The sequence below is a fragment of the Labeo rohita genome, chromosome 23 (assembly GCF_022985175.1).
Source record: "Labeo rohita strain BAU-BD-2019 chromosome 23, IGBB_LRoh.1.0, whole genome shotgun sequence".
Classification (NCBI taxonomy): Eukaryota; Metazoa; Chordata; class Actinopteri; order Cypriniformes; family Cyprinidae; genus Labeo; species Labeo rohita.
Genome location: NC_066891.1, coordinates 6,507,952 through 6,529,383, shown reverse-complemented (window position 1 = coordinate 6,529,383; position 21,432 = coordinate 6,507,952). Strand labels below are relative to the sequence as shown.

Genomic DNA, 21,432 nt, shown 5'->3' with positions numbered 1-21,432 from the left:
CCATTTCTGTGTCACAACATTTCTGTTTCATAACATTCCGACACCTGCCGTTTTTATTTGAGCAGCTAGGCTACATTAAAGTTTCCACGACCGTTCATTGCTTGATCAATAAGCAGCGTTCTCGTAAGTACAGATATCCTGACCGACATCTATGCAGTGTAGCGATTATTTTACATAAATGGTGCGGCTTATTTTGTACTGTAGTTGTGTTAGACTCAGAAGAGGGGGCAGTACAACTTTAACTTCGTTTTGTAACTTTTTGTCTGTAGCATAAAGGGGCTGTTAGCAGTTTGTCTTTTTGTGTTTGTGCCGGTGGCAAAACTCACTTTTACCCAATGGAAATGTTAGAGGACGCTAGAACTCTACAAGAATCTGCATGAGATTGAGATAGAAACACCAGTGATTAATTACATTTTAATATTATAAAACTATTAAAATATTAAATTTAATATTATAAGACTGGTGGTTCTAAACCTTTTTTACTCCTTTTCCAAATCAATACTGCAAATAGTGATGGGTGCTTTCGAAGCATATTGCTTTGTGAAGCTTTGAAATCTTTGCGAATTATTCATTTCTAACCAGTGGTATTGAGCGCGTGTCATACTGCCGAGTTGCGTGATTTCAGATGCATCGTTACGTCACAGCTGTTTCATAACTTCAATTGTTTGCATTTGGAATCTAAACTCTACGAACCCGTGAGTCAGATCGCTCCCCAGAGGCGAACCATTGAGCAAGCGTCTGTGGTTTTTTGCCTGATCTCGGGTCAGTTTTAGCAGTGTGTAGATTTTTAATGAGACATTTGTGAAATTAAAAGAAAGCGTAGGTGTTAATAGTCTCTTATTGTCCTGTTTAGACAAGCCCTCCATAAAACAACAAGCCGTGCAAATTACTAAAAGAACACATAGGCTATTATATAGACAGTTAATATTTAATGGTATTTGACTATGTTAATTGCATTTAATGTATTATACATTCAAAGTTGTTTTAGACATGTTTTGACCTGAGTTTTGTTGCATGTACACAGTTTTGACCAGCAGGCGCCACCAGTGTACAATGTTTCAAACGCTTCGAAACAGTGAATCATTTTGCAATTGGTTCAATTAATTCAAAGGTTTGCTTCTCCCATCACGACCTGCAAGACCATCATTTTGGACATTTCCTTATTTGGTATTTGAAGTAAATAATTATACTTTCAGTTCAAAATTCATGCAAGCTGGACTACTTTTGGACACTGAGATGATTATCTTACTGTAATATATACTGTATGACACATACTGAACAATGTGCACTGCAGATTATGCAGTAAGTTTATATTGTTTAGGCCTTGAATGCATGTGTATTTAAACACATCATGCAATGTGGGGAATGTTAGATGCTTGTGTGTGTTTTTGTTGGTATTTGAGTCTGATCTGCTGTGGTTTGTTGTGATATTAGGAACAGACAATTATCTCCACTTATTAAAATTAATGAAGTGTGTTTCAGCACAATGATGAAATGTTACCACAATTCCATAAGCCTTAAATAGGATCACGCATGAAGGAAAGTGGGAAGGCGATCATAATTAACCCATATTAACATGAAGATGGTTGTGTTTGTAACCCAACAGTGTCCTACTTGTACTTGACAATTTGGCTTTATACAGCAGTTCAAAGGCTGAAGGAGGTTAAATAGACTGTTTTTTTTTTTTTATAGAACCTGCTAACAATAAAACAATAATATAGTAAACATCAGTAGGAAACTAGGTCATCATCATCACATTATACATATCAGGTGCAATAGAAGTATATCATAAAAACTGAAAAATGAGTTTGCAAGGTCAAGAGTGTAATATAATGGCTTGTGTGAACTGATTTATCAAATCTGAGTTCCTGATTTGCTGCTCAAGAAACATTTCTGATTATTATCAACGTTGAAAACAGTTGTGTTGCTTAGTTATTTTTTTTGCACCCCCCCACACACACACATTTATGTAAAATAGAAATCTCTTGTAACATAATTATCTTAAGTTAAATACCTGTGTGAAACCTCTCTCTTGTATCAGTAAGCATGGCGTCAGTGCTGTCACAGCTGATGGGTCAGTGGATGGATGTTCAGGGTCTGCTGATATTTCTGTGTGTGCTGCTGCTGGTGAAACACCTGCGAGATGTTCTTACAAACAACATGCCGCCAGGACCCTTCCCTCTGCCTTTGGTTGGAAACATACTGAATATAGGCTTCAGTGATCCACTGGGCTCCTTTCAAAGGGTAAGTCACATACTTTTTGTTAAATACAAATATGTCAAATGATTCTCTGTGATTGTAAAATGTGTACCGATCATGTTGATCAGATTGCTGAGAGGTATGGAGATGTGAGCACACTGTATATGGGAAACAACCCCTGCATCCTGCTCACTGGATACGAGAGTTTCAAAGAGGCGTTTGTGGAGCAGGCGGACATCTTCACAGACCGGCCGTACTTCCCTACAATTGGCAAGCTCACTAAAGGGAAAGGTAGCAATATTTCACCCTACAAATTTGAATATCTTAAACATTACTTTTCATTTTAATCTTAAAATTTGACCTTTGTCTGCTTCATTCTGTCTGTGTAGGTCTGATCTTCTCCAGCGGGCACATGTGGCGTCAGCAAAGGCGTTTTGCTCTAGCAACACTGAAATACTTTGGTGTGGGGAAGAAAACTCTAGAAAACTCCATCCTGCAGGAGTGTCGCTTTCTCTGTGACTCTATACAGTCTGAACGAGGTCAGAAAGCATAATTGCACACCTTTTTTTTTCAGTCACAAGCAATATTTGCAGTCATTATTTTATTAATTACCACAAATTATTATAAACTCCAGAAAATAAAATGAAATGTGAAGAACTGTATCATCAGCAGGGAATGAAATTGTAGTTTAATGCCACAGTCATGACTTGAAGGGCCTCCATGTGCAAGTGTCTTTTTGAAGGTCAAAAAACTGGGAAACCACATGAGAGTTCATCTTTCCTAATTTTCTCTTTTTACTGAAATAAATACAATGAGATCCAAAAGACCTCTTATATGATCAAGGCAAATCTCTTTCTTTGTTGTGTTTCTAGGTTTGCCCTTCAAGCCACAGCATCTTGTGACCAATGCTGTGGCTAATATAATCTGTGGATTGGTGTTTGGTCACAGGTTTGAGTATGATGACCATGAATTTCGTCTAATGCAGGAGTATGTAGATGACACCTTTCAACTTCCTATCTCAAACTGGGGTCGGGTACGAGATCAGCCTGTTATCATACGCAAGACAAACAAATTAAACTTTTGAACATGTTTGTCCTTTATTTGTCTCTTTACAGTTATATAACCAGTTTCCCACCCTCATGTCGATGCTGCCGGGAAAACACCAGACGGCATTTGCCAGCATGTCTAAACTTCAGTCCTTCCTGCAGGAGGAAATCAGAAAACATAAGGAGGAGAGAGATCCGTCCAATCCCAGAGACTACATTGACTGTTATCTGGATGAGATTGAGAAGGTAGTGTCGTCCTGAGATGCCCTTGTGTATTTATATTCCTTTAAAAGAGCTTTATTGGTAACATATGCATAAATACCTCCTTTGTTAACATTCATGTATGCCCTACAGAGAAAGATGTTTTTTGCCCCATAATGGTGTAGTTTCAGCGTCTAAATGCAGGGACTTAGTGAACCATGATAACTAGCCACCACTGCATCAACTCCGAAGAACAGAACAAATTAAAACTGCAAGCATTGAAAGGGCCCACACACACGGGTTCACCGCCACCCGGTTGCTTTAGGAAAACAGCAAACGGTGATCAATAGAAGGAATATGTCAAAGTCATTTATATGTGTCAAACTTCTTGCTGCTAGCTGGTGGCGCTATGACTATAACTGGATATTGGCCTTTAGATGTGTTCAGGCCAGGACACTTAATGACTATGTGAAGTTTGGGGCAGATCAGACATTGTATGGCTGAGTTACAACAACTTCTGTTCCCATTGCGAAACATCGAAATTTGTCAGTTCGCCATGGACACACTCTTTAACGAAAATTCAAGATCTTTGCAATTTAACACCATAAAGGCCTTTAGATTAGACACACCAAATATAACGTTGATGTCATTAAATCGCTCTGAGAAGTTTGTGCAGGAAGTGCTACTTTCTGTTGCCAGCTATGACTGAATATGGGCTTGGGCATGTATATAGGACAGACCTCTTATTCACCACATGTGAATTTTGGTGCTGATTAGACATTGTATGCCTGAATTATAACAACTTGCTTTTTCATGATGAAAGTTTGTCAGGCCGCCATGCACACGCCCTTCGTATGCGTATGTGAAACATAGCTCTGGGGGCACTTTGTTGAAATTTTATAGAAAGTGCTACCGAGCCATTTTGCCACACCCACTGCTGAAACGTATATCAAATGTACATTTTTGTCATTTTTGGTTTGAGTGCAAAGTTTTCAAGCATGTTTAGGTTCTCAAAAATGCGATTCATTTTGGAGAAGAAGATTCTGAGCATATATATACATATATTTTTAATATTCTTAAATGTATATATATTTTCCATATGGGAAATGTTTTTTGTGTGTGTGTGTTCCTACATTCCCAGTGTAAGGATAGTGCGGCAGAGTTCACTGAGGACAACCTGATGTACTGTGTGGTGGATCTGTTTGGAGCAGGAACAGAAACCACTTCTAATACACTCAGATGGGCTTTACTTTTCATGGCCAAATACCCAGAAGTGCAAGGTGGGAATGTCAGTCAATCAAACATGTGACTTCCTATTGCTTGTCTTCAAAAACTGCCACCAGCATGTTCTTCCTTGGATATTTTCTTTCAGAGAAAGTCCAGTCTGAGATTGATCAGGTGATTGGACAGACACGCCAACCACTGATGGATGATCGGACAAATCTGCCGTACACCTACGCGGTGATCCATGAAATCCAGAGGTTTGCCAACATTATTACCTTCACGCCTCCCAGAATGGCCAACAAGGACACAACAGTGGGAGGACGTTTCATCCCGAAGGTCATTTTATTTTGGCGTTATGTACCATATAGCCTTTGTGTAACTAAACGTGGTCAGTTATTTGCAACTTAAGAAAATGAATTGATTTATAACTTCTGTTTGGTTATTACAGGGTGTGATAGTGGCACCATTGCTAAAGTCAATCCTCCAGGATAAGAAAGAATACAGCACTCCATATGAATTCAATCCTGCTCACTTTCTGGACGAAAATGGCACATTTTTGAAGAAAGAAAGTTTCATTCCTTTTTCAATAGGTAGGTTATGTCCATATAGCTCTAGTACCATTAATTTACTTGGAGTTTACTGATCCAGAGCCTGATTTCCAGGTAAGAGGATGTGTCCGGGTGAGCAGCTCGCTCGTATGGAGCTCTTCCTCTTCTTCACGTCTCTGATGCAGCATTTCACCTTCCTGCCTCTTGAGCGACAAACGTTGAGTCTGAAAGGAACTATAGGCGTCTCGTCTGGTCCTGAATCCTTCCAGATACGTGCTGTACCTCGATTCTGATTACTTAAAAATGAGCTCAAACACCAGCATTCATTATATAGTTTTTCTCCCACAGGAATCCACAGCTACAGCTCACAAACATTAATTACTGTAGGGTTGTGATTATAATTTGATCTGTAATCTTAATATTATTTTGCTGCTCATATACTGTCTGGGCATGAAAATGTGGAGACATCAATCTTGGAACTCAGTACTCTGGCCTGCCCGACTCTAAAACACTGTTCAAAAGTTTGGGGTCTGCCAAGTTGGTATGTTGTTGTTTTTTTTTTTCCTGTGTCTTTTGTTCTCCTTTGGTTCCTCCTACTCATTCTCTCTGGCAGGCAGCTGATTGGCCTAGCTGCACCTGCTTACCAACCAGGAGTGAGACAGCATAAAAAGCAGAGGAGAAACTCTCAGTATTGGAGAAACCTTTCTCCAGAAAATTATTTTTATTCTGCCCTGCCCAGCTCAGCTCAGCCCAGCCCAGCCCAGTTCAGTTTGTTGAATCTATTGTGTGTTCCTATGGTTGTGTAGGTTTGTTTGCTTTACTCTATAGTCTAAAGTACTGTTGTTAATGTGTTCACCTTTAAGTTAGTTGTCATCTTGATTGTGTGATGAATAGTCCCATCTTTTAAATAAAAGAGCCAGTCACTGATTGGTAAAGCCATTGTGTTATTTCAGCGGCTGTTAGAAGCTCTGATTCCCATAGAACCCTAAGGCTGCATTTACACTAGTGTGTTTTCATTTTAAAACGCATAACTTTTGCTACAGTTACGCCTGTCATTTACACTACTCTGGTGTTTTCTGCCCTTGAAAATTGAGACTTTTAAAAACGCTGCAGATCCTGTTTTAGTTTGAAAACTCCGGGGTTGGTTTTCAGTTTAAACGGACATGGTTGCCCACATTCGCTCTGCGTATCCTTGACGACCATGTAAACCAGGGGTGCTCAACCCTGTTCCTTCAAAGTACAGCTCCAACCCTGATCAAGCACACCTGAACCAACTAATTAGGATCTGAAGGAGCTTGATAATTACAGACAGGTGTGTTTGATCAGTGTTGGAACTAAACTCTGCAGGAAGGTAGATCTCCAGGAACAGGGTTGGGCACCCCTGGTGTAAACAATAACATCATGCTCATTGTTGTATCCATAGATATGTATAGGTAGATGTCCCATTCGACCACTCCAAGGACTTGAAGTGTCCACCATCTAAATAATAGGGCATCTACTATACATATCTATGGTTGTACCTGCACAAATGGTCATGTGACATGTGTTTTCGTGTGTGTAGTGTGGACGGAGACCGTTTCTGAAACACAGTAAAAACGCCAGTGTAGATGAGGATTGGTTTCATTTTAAGGGGCCGTTTACGCAACAACGTTTTTCGGCCAAAAACTGGAAACTTTGTATGCATTTTGCCTGTTTGTTTACATGACAACTGTGTTTTGGGGACAAAAAAAATGTGTAACTTTGAAAACAGGTTTTAAAGGGTTACTCCACCCCAAAATGAAAATTTTGTCATTAATCACTTACCCCCAAGTCGTTCTAAACCCGTAAAAGCTTTGTTCGTCTTTGAAAAACAATTTAAGATATTTTGGATGAAAACCGGGAGGTTTGTGACTGTCCCATTGACTGCAAAGTATTTATTATTTTATTTAATTTATTTTATTTAATTTATTTTTTCCCCCCAGAATTCTTTGATAAATAGAAAGTTTAAAAGAACAGCATTTATTTGAGATGGAAATCTTTTGTAACATCATATATGGCTTTATGGGCATTTTTTAAATCAATTTAAAGTGTCCATGCTGAAAAAAGTATTAACTTTGTTAAAAAAATGTCTTTGTATAACATTTCTCAGATTTTCTGTGCATTATCTGGAGATGATCGTGACAAAAGTTGTTAAAAAATTATCAAATTATGTGGCAGGTATGAGTCGGTGTTTTCAAGCGGCCCATAGCGTCAAATCAGTCTGCAGTTTGTGAGCACCAGTACAATTTAAGAACACTGAATTTCATGAACTTCCAGGGCTTTGAGGTGATATAACTCAAGTTTTCATAGATTCTGATTAAGAAAGTTGATTTTTGTGGCTTCTTAATTTATCTTAATTGCTTTTTGAGCGAGCTTTTGATATTAAGCAAAGGTATTACTTTTTTTTAAAGCTCAAAATTTTTAAAGCTACTAATGTTTTTTGAGCACACATTTTTGCAAAATCTGGACTTATGATTGACGTTCTCAGTTTCAACTCAAAGACATCATAACACATGCAACATCTCTTAATACTCATTTCTTAATACGTTTCTTAAAATATGTACCTATATATATAACGTTGGTCCTGGAGAGCCGCAGCCGCAGCCCTGCATAGTTTTGCTTCAACCCTAATCAAACGCACCTGAACAAGCTAATCAAGGTCTGAAGGGTTACCAGAAAGCAACAGGCAAATGTGCAACTGATCTGGGATTATATGTCAATGCAAGTTGGCATAGTATGTCTACAAGGCCACACAACTCTTGCGCCTTTTCACAGAATGATAATGCTACTGTGGTTCATGAATATTGGTGACATGATGGTCCATGGAAGCACCTGTTATAATTAAAATAATTTTAAATAAAGTTACACCCTGTAACTTGTGACAACCCTGTAACTAAGCATGTAGCTTTTAGCTGGAAGCAATTAAGTTAAAAACATATTCATGTATTTGTTTCTTATAAACATGCAGCTTTTCACTTAAGGAGGTGTTAATTGATGGACTGGAGTGGTGTGGATTACTTGTGGATTATTGTGATGTTTTTATCAGATGTTCGGACACTCATTCTGACGGCACCCATTCACTGCAAAACAAACCTACAACTACGTACCTTTTTAAGTAAATGTTCATTTTTGGGAAAATTATTCCTTTATGGAGTAGGTCTAATGTATCACATGATCCTTCAAAAATCATTCTAATATGCTGATTTCCCAACATTACTGTTTACTGTATGTTTGATCAAATAATGCACCACTGGTGAGCATACTTCTTTCAAAAACATAAAAAAATAATTATTCCAAACATTTGACTGGTAGTGAATTAATTGCTTTAATTATTCATTTTGTAATTAAATAGCACAGTAGATGCACAATCAGGTACAACAAACCTTTGGTTTGTCCAATAGCTAAAACCTGTTATTTCCTTGGCAAAGCTCAGTGCATGCATGGCATACCTTTTGTTAAATGTTCTGCGGATTTATAGGTTTGAATTATTGATCTAGAAAGATTCATTCAGTATCTGTTTACTTCACAAATTAGGGTTATAATTTCAGGTTGTTGTTTTTTTTTTTTTTTTTTGCAGATAGTCATTATAAGAGAATAACTCATAACATTTTAAATCAGCTTTCCACTATTAGAGTATAAAATATATATATTTACAATATTTAAGTCTGTATTTACAAAAACAAATAACTGGCAAAATGTACCTCTCACAGCTGTTTCAGACTGGCAAAAGAGAAAAGAAAAAATCCATTAGAAGTAAGATTAAAGGACCTGTTCGCTTCTGCTGCCCTACATTTTTAACAATAAAGGTTAGAGAGAGATTAAAAAAAAAGCTCTAGGCGATTCACCCGGTTATTCCTGCCATATCAACAGCTTGTTTTAACGTGTATGTAATTCTTATGCTAGATGTAACTATTTATTGATTTATTTATTATATTTTTCACACATTTATTCTGAGTTTGTGCTCAGTGACATTAAAAAATAGGCGGGCCGTAGGCGGTCGCGCCGTGACGTCATCACACAACATTTCTGTTTCGTAACATTCGACGCCTGCAGTTTAAATCAGAGCAGCTGTAAGTTTACATTGTCACTACCGTTCATTGTTTGATCAATAAACAGCGTTCGCGTAAGTACAGATATGCTAACCGACTTCTATGCAGTCAATGTAGCGATCATTTGACATTAATGATGCGGCTTCTGTTCGTGCAGTAAACTCAGATGAGGGGAAAGTTCAGCTTTTATTTCGTTGTTATTCCCGTCTCTTACTTTGTCTTTAGTGTGAAGGGGTGATTTGTATTTCTCTGCTTTTTGTCACTTTTACCCAGTGGAATGATAAAAGACGTTAAAACTCTAAAAAGGGATTCCAGTCCAGGGTTTTATAACGACCCCAAGAGATTGTGACAGAAACGCCAGTGATAGATGAAGTGTTATTATTATTGGTTTTCAAACTTCTTTTTTTTACTTCAAGGTCCCCCATGCTTTTCCATATCAGTACTGTAAAGGGTGTAGGTTTGAGTTTGGCAAACATATGGACATAACAGAAGACAAACAGCGTGCAGTTTTCTAGCATATTTACTTACAGTTAATATCAGTGGTACTGTAAGACCTAGTGTCCCTACTAAATTTTGTGCCCTTGCTGCAAGTGATGGGTGCATTTGGAGCACTGCTTTGTGAAGCTTTGAAATCTTCGTGAATCATTTGTTTCGAACCAGTGGTTCAGAGTGTGTATCAAATTGCTGGAGTTAAGTAATTTCAGAGGCATTGTTATATCATTATGGTGACACATCCCAGATAACACATGCATGTCTGCAAGATGTCTGTTAAAAATCACTTGATCTGCTGTGTACAGACATCTGACAGACATCTGTAAGATGTCAGTTTTACATGCATTCTAAATCAAAAAGGTCTTAAAGACATCTAATATACGTCTTTTTGACATCTGATAGGAAACATCCAACAGACGTATTGCAGATAAGCAAACACTCTAAAAAAAAAAAATACATCTTGCAGGTGTAAATGCAGACGTCATGATTTACGTGTGCTATCAGAGATTGCTGCCACATACACGTTTCTTCCATTCAGTTATGTCGTAATAATGAAATATGTTAAAACAACATATTTCTTGTAATAATGAGATATGTCTTTAAAACTATGTATTTTGCAAATGATCACTCTCCTACACTAAAGAGCCAGAATAGCTTTTAGCATCAGCATTTTGAACGTAAATTAGGTGACGTAGATTCAGGATGGGGCGCAGAATTCCATCCTTCTTCAGGACAAGAAAATAACAACTGAAGAAGCCACGATTCATGTTCAAAGAAGGAACCTCCTTTGCTGCTCCTTGCAGAACATAAGCCTCTAATACACTGTTTGCTAGAGTAGGATGAACCCTGTTAAAACAGTGGAGGATGTGACAAAGCTCTGGAATCAGACCCCCCCCCATGCGAATATGGTATGAAGAATATGGTACGCCTCAAGATTGCTTGGGCCCGTCTGCTCGCTGTCAGTAGCCTTGACATCTGAACCCCAAGTCATGGATTCATGAAAGGCCTCAGCGCCCTCTGAAGCAACATGATGGAGGACAGAGGATGACTCTCCGTTGAAGACAGCAGGCCTTGCATAGAGAATTTTAAGTCTAAAATTCTAGTCTAGAAGTCTAGAATTTTAAGTCTAAAATTCTCACAAAGCTTGCAACCAGAAGAGCGCCATAAATAGCCTTGCATGAGTGAGACACGCCAAGACACACTTACACTCGCAACGATGGCTGGGTGCACTGCACTTCACCGTGAGGAGACCAAAGTTCCACTGAATGCAGTCACTGAAGTACAAATAAGCAATTTGGTCAAATTTTTCCAGAAAGCACAGGCCAGGTGAACCACTTCTGAAGGGCTAAAGAAAATCTAAGGAGCAGATGGCGCGTTCACTAGTATAAGAGCGAGCCATCATCCAATAAATTGGCGTGATTCTATATGGTCTTCAAAGAAGTTTATTCAGTTTATTCAGTTGATTTAAAGCATCAAAACTGCAAGACATTTCATCACTTAAAGAAAAAACGTTTTTTAAAACCTTTTTTTATTAACAAAACCATTTGTTAATGTTTGTGTTATTACTCTTTTACTGCATGTTATTTAAGCAAAAATACATTTAAGATAGATTTAAAGTTTGTAAAAAAAAAAAAAAAAAAGTTTAAAGTAAAAAAAAGAAAAGTTAAAGTATTGTAGTATTTTTTTTAATTTGATGGTCACAGTCAAATGTTAATAAGGAGTCACTTCAGCCTTAAATAGGATCAAGCATGAAGGCAAGCAGGAAAATGATTGTAATTAGCCCATATTAACATCTAAGTTGTGTTTCTGACCCAACAGCCATCCTGCTTGTACTTGATAAGTTTGCTTTATTCATTAGTTCAGATGTCTATCTTACATCAGGCTGAAGGGGATTAAAAGGGTCTTTTTCTCTAAAACCTGCTCAACAATAAAACAATAATATAGTAAACATCAGTAGGAAACTAGGCCATCACCACCACATCATGCATATCAGGCGCAACAGAAGTATACCATAAAATTTCATAACTGACAACAGTCATGTGTTTGCAACTTCAAGAGTGTAATATAAGGAAAAGTGTGAATTGTTCCACATATTACTGTAAATGTTGAAATTAATGTAATATTTTTCATTGTTAATTCATGTGAACTAATGTAGTTAACACATATATATAGATTTTATCAATTCAAGTATACAAGTGTATACATAAACACTACTGTCTTTTGCTCACCAAGGAATATATTGTATTGGAATATATTTAAAAAAAAATGTCATTTTTGCTGCAATGCAATGCTGAATTTTCAGGAACATTACTCTAGTCTTCATTGTCACATGATCCTTCAGAGAACATTAACAATCATTCTAATGTTCCTAATTTTCTGCTCAAGAAATTTATATATTACTGTCAACACTGAAAACAGACGTGCTGCTTAATATTTGTGTTGTCTTTTAAAGCTGTGTGAAACCTCTCTCTATCAGTAAGCATGGCATCAGTGCTGTCACAGCTGATGGGTCAGTGGATGGATGTTCAGGGTCTCCTGATATTTCTGTGTGTGCTGCTGCTGGTGAAACACCTGCGAGATGTTTTTACAAACAACATGCCACCAGGACCCTTCCCTCTGCCTTTGGTTGGAAACATACTGAATATAGGCTTTAGTGATCCACTGGGCTCCTTTCAGAGGGTAAGTTGCACACTGTATGTTAAATACAAAAAAATTATTCTATGTGATTGTGTAATGTGTACGGATCATGTTGATCAGATTGCTGAGAAGTATGGAGATGTGAGCACACTGTATCTGGGAAACAACCCCTGCATCCTACTCACTGGATATGAGAGTTTCAAAGAGGCGTTTGTGGAGCAGGCAGATATCTTCACAGACCGACCGTACTTTCCTTTAGTTGACAAGCTTAGTAAAGGGAAAGGTACAGATGCAGAAAAAGCTGTTTTTTGCAGCAATCAAAATCAATACTGGCAAAATCGTAAACGTCATTATCGTTCTAAAATTGACCTTCTTCATTATGTCTGTGCAGGTCTGATTATGTCCAGCGGGCACATGTGGCGTCAGCAGAGGCGTTTTGCTCTGGCAACACTCAAATACTTTGGTGTGGGGAAGAAAACTCTAGAAAACTTCATCCTGCAGGAGTGTCGCTTTCTCTGTGACTCTATACAGAATGAACGAGGTCAGTGATCAGCATCATTTTAGTGCTAAGCACCATTTCTTCTCCTTCACAAACAAGATTTGTTGTCATTCTTTTAGTAAAACTCTAGAAAATCTAAATGAAATGAGAATGAAATGTGTCAAGACCAGGCAATGAAAATTTAGTTCAATGTCATAATGTTCCTGAAGGGCTGCATGTACTTACTGCCCTCTGCAGGCTGCCATCTGCAAATGCAAGTGTCTTTTTGAAGGTCAAACATCTGGGAAACATGTAATTTAAATACATACAGCCAGTTCTAGTAGTCTGAGACAACACTGAAAATCTGGGATTTTTTTGTACCTGTAAATAAACAAAGTTTTTTTTAAATAATAATTATAATAATAATAATAATAATAATACACAAATAAATAAATATTAATGGAGGTAAATATATTATTATATAAAACAGACAATAATGTAATAATAAATGTAAACAAAATGAAGTGTGATAATCATAAAAAAATAAGTAATGCTTTAATAATAATTAAAATAAATAAAAACAAAATACAATGATCATAAACTAATAAAAAGATCATTAAAAATGTGTAATTACGTAATTAATTAATTAATTAATTAATTATAAATTAATGACAATAATAAAATGTATAAAAGTGTGATCAGGAATAAATAAAACTTATACAAATTGTACAAATCTGGACTTATTTTGTGAGTATATGTGTGGTAGCATGTGAATAGAAGCATTTTGACCTCATAACAACACTTTTCTTTCATTGCTGTGTTTTATAGGTTTGCCCTTTAACCCTCAGCATCTTGTAACCGATGCAGTGGCTAATATAATCTGTGGGTTGGTGTTTGGTCACAGGTTTGAGTATGATGACCATAAATTTCATCAGATGCAGAAGTATTTAAATGAATTCTTACAGCTTCCAATTTCGAACTGGGGTCGGGTACGAGATCAGCCTGCTATCACTTTGTTATACAAAAGAATAAATAAAAAGTTAATACTAGTTGTACTGATATGAAGTTGGCTTTATTGACAAGTGCTATTGTAAAGCATCACTGTTCTTTATTTTTCACTTTACAGTTATATAATCAGTTTCCCACCCTCATGTCGATGCTGCCGGGAAAACACCAGACGGCATTGGCCAGCATTTCTAAACTTACACCCTTCCTGCAGGAGGAAATAAGAATACACAAGGAAGAAAGAGACCCGTCCAACCCCAGAGACTACATTGACTGTTATCTGGATGAGATTGAGAAGGTAGTTTTGTTCTAAGATGTCCTTGTGTTCTTATATTCCTTTTAAAGGGCTTTATTGGTAGTCGGGACATGCGTTAGCACCTCCTTTGTGAATATTCATGTCTGCCCTACAGAGAAAGATGCTTTTCTGCCCCATAATGTTACAGCATTTATATGCAGGGGCTTAGTGGACCATAATAACTAGCTGAACCTTGACGACTTGTCGCTAGTTCAAAATTTGACTTATGTCCTTTTTCCAGGGAAAAACTCCACTTTTGGTGCTGCATATTCTTTCTTAAGAATATGAACTTTTCAAATTGGATATATGTTTTGTTTAAACCTTCAAAAATACATCAAATATTCTTCAAGGCGCAAAATACAGAATACCTTTAAATATGTTTAAAATGTTTTTACTAATGTTTTTGGCAAAATAAATATACAGGTGCTGGTCATATAATTAGAATATCTTCAAAAAGTTGATTTATTTCACTAATTCCATTCAAGAAGTGAAACTTGTTTAATGTATACATTCATTCCACACAGACTGATATATTTCAAGTGTTTATTTCTTTTAATTTTGATGATTATAACTGACAACTAATGAAAACCCCAAACTCAGTATCTCAGAAAATTAGAATATTACTTAAGACCAATACAAAGAAAGGATTTTTAGAAATCTTGGCCAACTGAAAAGTATGAACATGAAAAGTATGAGCATGTACAGCACTCAGTACTTAGTTGGGGCTCCTTTTGCCTGAATTACTGCAGCAATGCGGCGTGGCATGGAGTCGATCAGTCTGTGGCACTGCTCAGGTGTTACGAGAGCCCAAGTTGCTCTGATAGTGGCCTTCAGCTCTTCTGCATTGTTGGGTCTGGCATATCGCATCTTCCTCTTCACAATACCCCATAGATTTTCTATGGGGTTAAGGTCAGGCGAGTTTGCTGGCCAATTAAGAACAGGGATACCATGGTCCTTAAACCAGGTACTGGTAGCTTTGGCACTGTGTGCAGGTGCCAAGTCCTGTTGGAAAAAATGAAATCTGCATTTCCATAAAGTTGGTCAGCAGCAGGAATCACGAAGTTAAAATGTCCTGGTATACAGCTGCGTTGACCTTGGACCTCAGAAAACACAGTGGACCAACACCAGCAGATGACATGGTACCCCAAACCATCACTGACTGTGGAAACTTTACACTGGACCTCAAGCAATGTGGATTCTGTGCCTCTCCTCTCTTCCTAGAGACTCTGGGACCCTGATTTCCAAAGGAAATGCAAAATTTACTTTCATCAGAGAACATAACTTTGGACCACTCAGCAGCAGTCCAGTCCTTTTTGTCTTTAGCCCAGGCGAGACGCTTCTGACGCTGTCTGTTGTTCAAGAGTGGCTTGACACAAGGAATGCGACAGCTGAAACCCATGTTTTGCATACGTCTGTGCGTAGTGGTTCTTGAAGCACTGACTCCAGCTGCAGTCCACTCTTTGTGAATCTCCCCCACATTTTTGAATGGGTTTTGTTTCACAATTCTCTCCAGGGTGCGGTTATCCCTATTGCTTGTACACTTTTTTCTACCACATCTTTTCCTTCCCTTCACCTCTCTATTAATGTGCTTGGACACAGAGCTCTGTGAACAGCCAGCCTCTTTTGCAATGACCTTTAGTGTCTTGCCCTCCGTGTGCAAGGTGTCAATGGTCGTCTTCTGGACAACTGTCACATCAGCAGTGTTCCTCATGATTGTGTAGCCTACAGAACTAGACTGAGAGACCATTTAAAGGCCTTTGCAGGTGTTTTGAGTTAATTAGCTGATTAGAGTATGGCACCAGGTGTCTTCAATACTGAACCTTTTCATAATATTCTAATTTTCTGAGATACTGAATTTGGGGTTTTCATTAGTTGTCAGTTATAATCATCAAAATTAAAAGAAATAAACACTTGAAATATATCAGTCTGTGTGGAATGAATGTATACATTATTATATATTATTATATATATATATTATATATTAAATATATTTATATCAATAAAATGTATATATCAATAAAAATGTATGTATGTAAATACATGTAAATATAAAAATATATACTGTATACTGTATATTGTATACATAAAATATACACAGTATACACATATTTTCTATGTATACTATTAATATCAACATATATATGTTTATTTGAAATTAGAGATTGCGTAACTATATATGAATATAAGAATATTCTTTTGTATGAATATTTTAAAAATACTATATTATGCAAAAAGAAAATTGAAATAAATGTAAGAATATCTAATCTTTTAAGTATTATTTATTCATTTGCCTTGTGTACATTTTTTTTGTATGTCATCCTTCCCAGTGTAAGGATAGTGCAGCAGAGTTCACAGAGGACAACCTGATGTACTGTGTGGTGGATCTGTTTGGAGCAGGAACAGAAACTTCCTCTAATACACTCAGATGGGCTTTACTCTACATGGTCAAGTATCCAGAAGTACAAGGTGGGATGGCAATCAGTGAAAAATGTGACTTCCTGATGCCTGTCCTAAAAAACTACCATCAGCATGTTCTTCGTTGACTATTTTCTGTCAGAGAAAGTCCAGTCTGAGATTGATCAGGTGATTGGACAGACACGCCAACCACTGATGGATGATCGGACAAATCTGCCGTACACTTGCGCGGTGATCCATGAAATCCAGAGGTTCGCCAACATTGTTACCTTCACGCCTCCCAGAATGGCCAACAAGGACACGACAGTGGGAGGACGTCTCATCCCGAAGGTCATTTTGTTTTTGTGTTATGTAGCATTTGTGTGAATGAATCTGCAACATCTGTTTGGTTATTACAGGGTATGGTAGTGATGCCATTGCTGAAATCAATCCTCCAGGATAAGAATGAGTACAGCACTCCGTATGAATTCAATCCTGCGCACTTTCTGGATGAAAATGGCAAATTTGTGAAGAAAGACAGTTTCATCCCATTTTCAATAGGTAAGACATGTCCATACAGCTCTAGTGTGTGAGTTTACTCTAAATTTACTGATCCAGAGCCTGATTTTCCAGGAAAGAGGATGTGTCCGGGTGAGCAGCTTGCTCGTATGGAGCTCTTCCTCTTCTTCACATCTCTGATGCAGCATTTCACCTTCCTGCCTCTTGAGGGACAAAAGTTGAGTCTGAAAGGAACTCTCAGTGTCTCGTCGGGTCCTGAACCCTTCCAGATACGTGCTGTGCCTCGATAGTGTGGATTTTAATCACTCAAAAATCAACTCCGTTCCTGAATCATGTTCAAGCCACAGTGTTCATTATATGGTTGTTCTCCCACAGGAACCCACAGCTATGGCTCACAAACATTAATTACTGAAGGGGTGTAATGTGTTTTTGAAAGGAAATTGATCTAATTTTCTTCTCTTAGTACTACTTTCCTGCTCATATACTGTCTGGGCATCAAAATCTGCTTTCTGCATTTATTTGATCAAAAATACAGTAATATTGTTAAATATTATTACAATTTTAAACGACTGTTTTCTAATTCTATATTGTTAGGTGTAATAGGAATAACCTATGATGCAAAGCTGAAATTTTAGCATCATTACTCCTTATATGCTGATTTGCTGCTCAAGAAACATTTCTTATGATTATTAATGTTGAAAACAGTTGTGCTGCTCAATATTTTTGTGGAAACCGTGATAAGTTTATTTAGGATTCTTTTATGAAAGTTCAAAGAACAGCACTTAAAATAGAAATCTTTTGTAATATTATAAATGCCTTTGCACTCACTTTTGATCATTTTAATGCATCCTTTTTTGAATAAAAGAGAATAAAATTGTCTAAAAACAAAAGGGTCTTTCCTTAGTTTTTTTTTTTTTGGCAGAAAATTTGGGAGATGTCATTTAGAGTCACTCCTAACAAAAAGGGATTTTAATTCATCAGAATGTTTTGCGGACAAACAAATTTTGCAAACAAATCTTTTGCATAGCCCATATTAACCAAATTTTCTAGTCCAACTGTCAAGCTACAGTAAAACTAAAGTCCATCATAATAAAAACTGTTATGCTGACTGTGCTAAACATATCTGAGATTTGCTGTGCATTATCTAGAGGAAGTTATCTAGAGGAAGACTAATGTTTTTAAAGCACAGCTCATAATGTCACATTGGTCTGCTTCTGTGTATCTTCTGAGCAGCAGGACAATTTAAGGATATAGAATTTTATCAACTCCCAGGGCTTTTTCGTGATACAATTAAAACATTCTTTTAGATTATGATTAAGGAAGTTGACTTTTATGGCTTTTTAATTTATCTTAATTAACTGCATTTTGAACAATCTTTGAATATTAGGCAAAAGTGTAGTATTACTGGGTCATTTTTTTTATTTTCTAAGCTACTGATGAGTGTTTTTTAAGCGCATATATCGTTTACAGATTCGGGACTTTTACTAATGACTGTCGTCCTCAATTTAATTAATACCAACTCAATAAAGACAACATAACACATGCAAATAGTACTTAATACATATATACCTCTGTTTTTTAAATAAATAAAACAGTTATATTTTATTTACAGTCAATGGACGTTGTATGTTTATATATATATATATATATATATATGTGTGTGACCCTGGGCTACAAAACCAGTCATAAGTAGCATAGGTATATTTGTAGCAATAGCCAAAAATACTTTGTATGGGTCAGAGTTATCAATTTTCTTTTCTTTTATTCCAAAAATCATTAGGATATTAAGTAAAGATCACGTTCCATTAAGATATTTTATAAATTTCCTACCGTAAAACTTTTGGATTAGTAATATGCATTGCTAAGAACTTCATTTGGACAACTTTAAAGATTTTCTCAATATTTTGAATTATTATTATTATTTTTATTTTTTTTTTTTTTTTTGCACCCTCAAATTCTAGATTTTCAAATAGTTGTATCTAAGTTGTATCTGTATGTAATAGTTGCCAAATATTGTCCTATCCTATCCTTATCGTGTCCTTATTTATTCAGCTTGCAGATGATGTATGAATCTCAGTCTCAAAAAAAATGACACTTATGACTGGTTTTGTGGTCCAGGGTCACACACACACACACACACACATATATATATATATATATATATATATAAACTGATTGAAACTTCATTATATGATGCATGATTAGTATTTCATTCTGGGTGATAACTGACTATGACATGATGGAAGGGCCCATGATCATTAAATAAGTTCAATTCACAAGTAATTGTCTGATTTCCACTCTGTAACTGCTGACAAAACCAACAAACCCTTGAAAATCAAGTAAACATTGGCAGTGATCTAGGCCATTACCTCTGCATATGTCTCTGGTGATGAACAAACACTTGGCCATAAAAATTCATCACTGGCAGCAGGACGAGGTCAAGGGTGTAATATCATTTCTTGGTGCTAATGGCTTTCTCAGATACAGACCCCACAGTGAGAGCTGAATTACAATTAGGTGTATTTTCTGACATGGTACATGATCTCTGGAAATGTGAAATTGGCTTTTGAGTTTAAAGCAATAGTTGACACAAAAATTAAAATTTGCTGAGGATTTACTCAGCCTCAGGCCATCCAAGATATAGATGAGTTTTTGCTTCATGGGAACAGATTTTGAAAAATGTAGCATTATATCACTTGCTCACCAATGGGTTTACTCCTCTGCAGTAAATGGGCGCTGTCTGAATAAGAGTTCAAACAGCTGATAAAAACATAACAATAATCTACAAGTAATCCACACCACTCCAGTTCATCAATTAACATCTTGTAAAGCAAATAACTGCATGTTTGTGATCCATAATCCATCATCAATTTTAACTTTAAAAATCACTTCTGGGTAAAATACAAATCCATAATCCATAACTCCTTATCCAGTCAAAAAGCACATCCCCTGTTGTTCTCTCACTTTAAAATCCATGAAGACTGTTCTTTGCTTGTAAACAGTGCTTGACCTGTGCATATTTGTCACCTGATTCAGGCGAGGTGACTTTTTCACTGGAGAGAGCAATATCATGGATAGAGGACTGCTATTTTGGCCAGAAGTGAAAGTTTGAAGTTAAAGGTATTGTTCACCCAAAAATGAAAATTCTTGAAAGTGAAAGTTCCAAACCCATAACATCTTCCTTCATCTTCAGAACACAAATTAAGATATTTTTTATGAAACTGTCCCTTTAAATATGTCTTAATGTTGGATTTGTACATTTCACCAAATCTGTTCTGATGAAGAAACAAACTCATTGTTTTCAGTAAGTATTTAAGTGTTGCTATTATAAATGAAGCAAACATATGATTTGACTGCATGTATTTAGGTTTATATAATATTAGTCATTTCTTTAAAATTTCATTAGCATTGCTTTTGATCATAAAATCTGACCTTTGCCCTCTTCATTATGTAGTGGCCACGTCAGCAGAGATGTTTTGCTCTGTCAACACCTAAGTAACTTTACTTCACTTTTGTGAGGAAAACGCTAGAAAACTTAATTCTGCAGGAGTGCTGCTTTCTCTGTGACTGTGTACGGACTGAACGAGGTTGGTGAGCAACAGAAGACTTTATTTCCATGCAGATTTTATGTTGGTGTTTTATGTAACGCATTAAAAGTTACAAATATAAAAAACAAAAAAATAAGTCAAATCACTGGAGAGATTTTAGGTTTAATGTCATAAGTCTTGCAGAATGTTTAAAAGTTCGTACTGCCCTCTAAAGGCCACAGTGTGCACGTACAATTTTCTTTCTGAAGGTCAAGGATGATGAGTTTATGTTTTCCGATTTTAATGAATACATTTTATGAAATCAGGTAGCACTGCATGTTGCTTTTTTCTTTCAGTGTTGTTTTTCTAATTCAGCCTTCAGCATCTTCACCCAGTGCTGTGGCTGATATAATCTGTGGGCCATTATACATTATATAATCTTACACTATTATGTGGCCATTATTAGTTTTTTTTTTTTTTTTTTTTTTTTTTTTTTGCATTACAAGTTTTACTAATTATTGTACTTATTTTTAATAATTACATGTTCATTTCCAGAACATAAAGTTTTTACAGAGGGGATTTTGGAGATCACTTTTTAATGCTAAAAATGCAGATAATACAATAGCAAAGGGGGAAAAATAATAATAATAATAAAAATAAATATTTTTTGTTTACCATGCTTTAGGAACAATATGTTGTATAAAAACAGACATATGAACAAACTCTTCTGTTAAATCCTTTAGAATTTAGATAGAAATAAAACAATAAAGTTTGCTGTACGCAAATGCTGCTGATGTGGA

The 21,432-nt window shown here is 36.5% G+C and overlaps 2 protein-coding genes across 2 annotated transcripts; both read left to right on the top strand.

Moving 5' to 3' along the window:
• Positions 1–7: 7 nt before the first annotated feature.
• LOC127154717 (cytochrome P450 2J4-like) lies at positions 8–5,781 on the top strand. The gene is made up of 10 exons (XM_051096461.1): positions 8–123; positions 2,042–2,244; positions 2,328–2,490; positions 2,589–2,738; positions 3,072–3,232; positions 3,315–3,491; positions 4,588–4,726; positions 4,819–5,006; positions 5,119–5,260; positions 5,333–5,781. The coding sequence occupies exons 2-10, from the start codon at positions 2,047–2,049 to the stop codon at positions 5,509–5,511; spliced, it is 1,497 nt and encodes a 498-aa protein (XP_050952418.1). The 5' UTR covers positions 8–123; positions 2,042–2,046; the 3' UTR covers positions 5,512–5,781.
• A 3,584-nt stretch (positions 5,782–9,365) lies between these two features.
• On the top strand, positions 9,366–17,979 carry LOC127154718 (cytochrome P450 2J4-like). The gene is made up of 9 exons (XM_051096462.1): positions 9,366–12,456; positions 12,535–12,697; positions 12,806–12,955; positions 13,721–13,881; positions 14,019–14,195; positions 16,520–16,658; positions 16,750–16,937; positions 17,006–17,147; positions 17,220–17,979. Exons 1-9 carry the CDS (start codon positions 12,259–12,261, stop codon positions 17,393–17,395), a joined length of 1,494 nt encoding a protein of 497 aa, XP_050952419.1. The 5' UTR covers positions 9,366–12,258; the 3' UTR covers positions 17,396–17,979.
• Positions 17,980–21,432: the final 3,453 nt, after the last annotated feature.

What these genes read in the sequence shown, in the direction of transcription:
- LOC127154717 (XM_051096461.1), top strand. Translation starts at nt 2,047, where the DNA reads ATGGCGTCAGTGCTGTCACAGCTGATGGGTCAGTGGATGGATGTTCAG. An exon ending in CTCTATACAGTCTGAACGAG is followed by an intron (nt 2,739 to 3,071) that starts GTCAGAAAGCAT and finishes TTGTGTTTCTAG; the next exon opens with GTTTGCCCTTCAAGCCACAG. An exon ending in CTATCTCAAACTGGGGTCGG is followed by an intron (nt 3,233 to 3,314) that starts GTACGAGATCAG and finishes GTCTCTTTACAG; the next exon opens with TTATATAACCAGTTTCCCAC.
- LOC127154718 (XM_051096462.1), top strand. Translation starts at nt 12,259, where the DNA reads ATGGCATCAGTGCTGTCACAGCTGATGGGTCAGTGGATGGATGTTCAG. An exon ending in CACTGGGCTCCTTTCAGAGG is followed by an intron (nt 12,457 to 12,534) that starts GTAAGTTGCACA and finishes CATGTTGATCAG; the next exon opens with ATTGCTGAGAAGTATGGAGA. An exon ending in CAAGTATCCAGAAGTACAAG is followed by an intron (nt 16,659 to 16,749) that starts GTGGGATGGCAA and finishes ATTTTCTGTCAG; the next exon opens with AGAAAGTCCAGTCTGAGATT.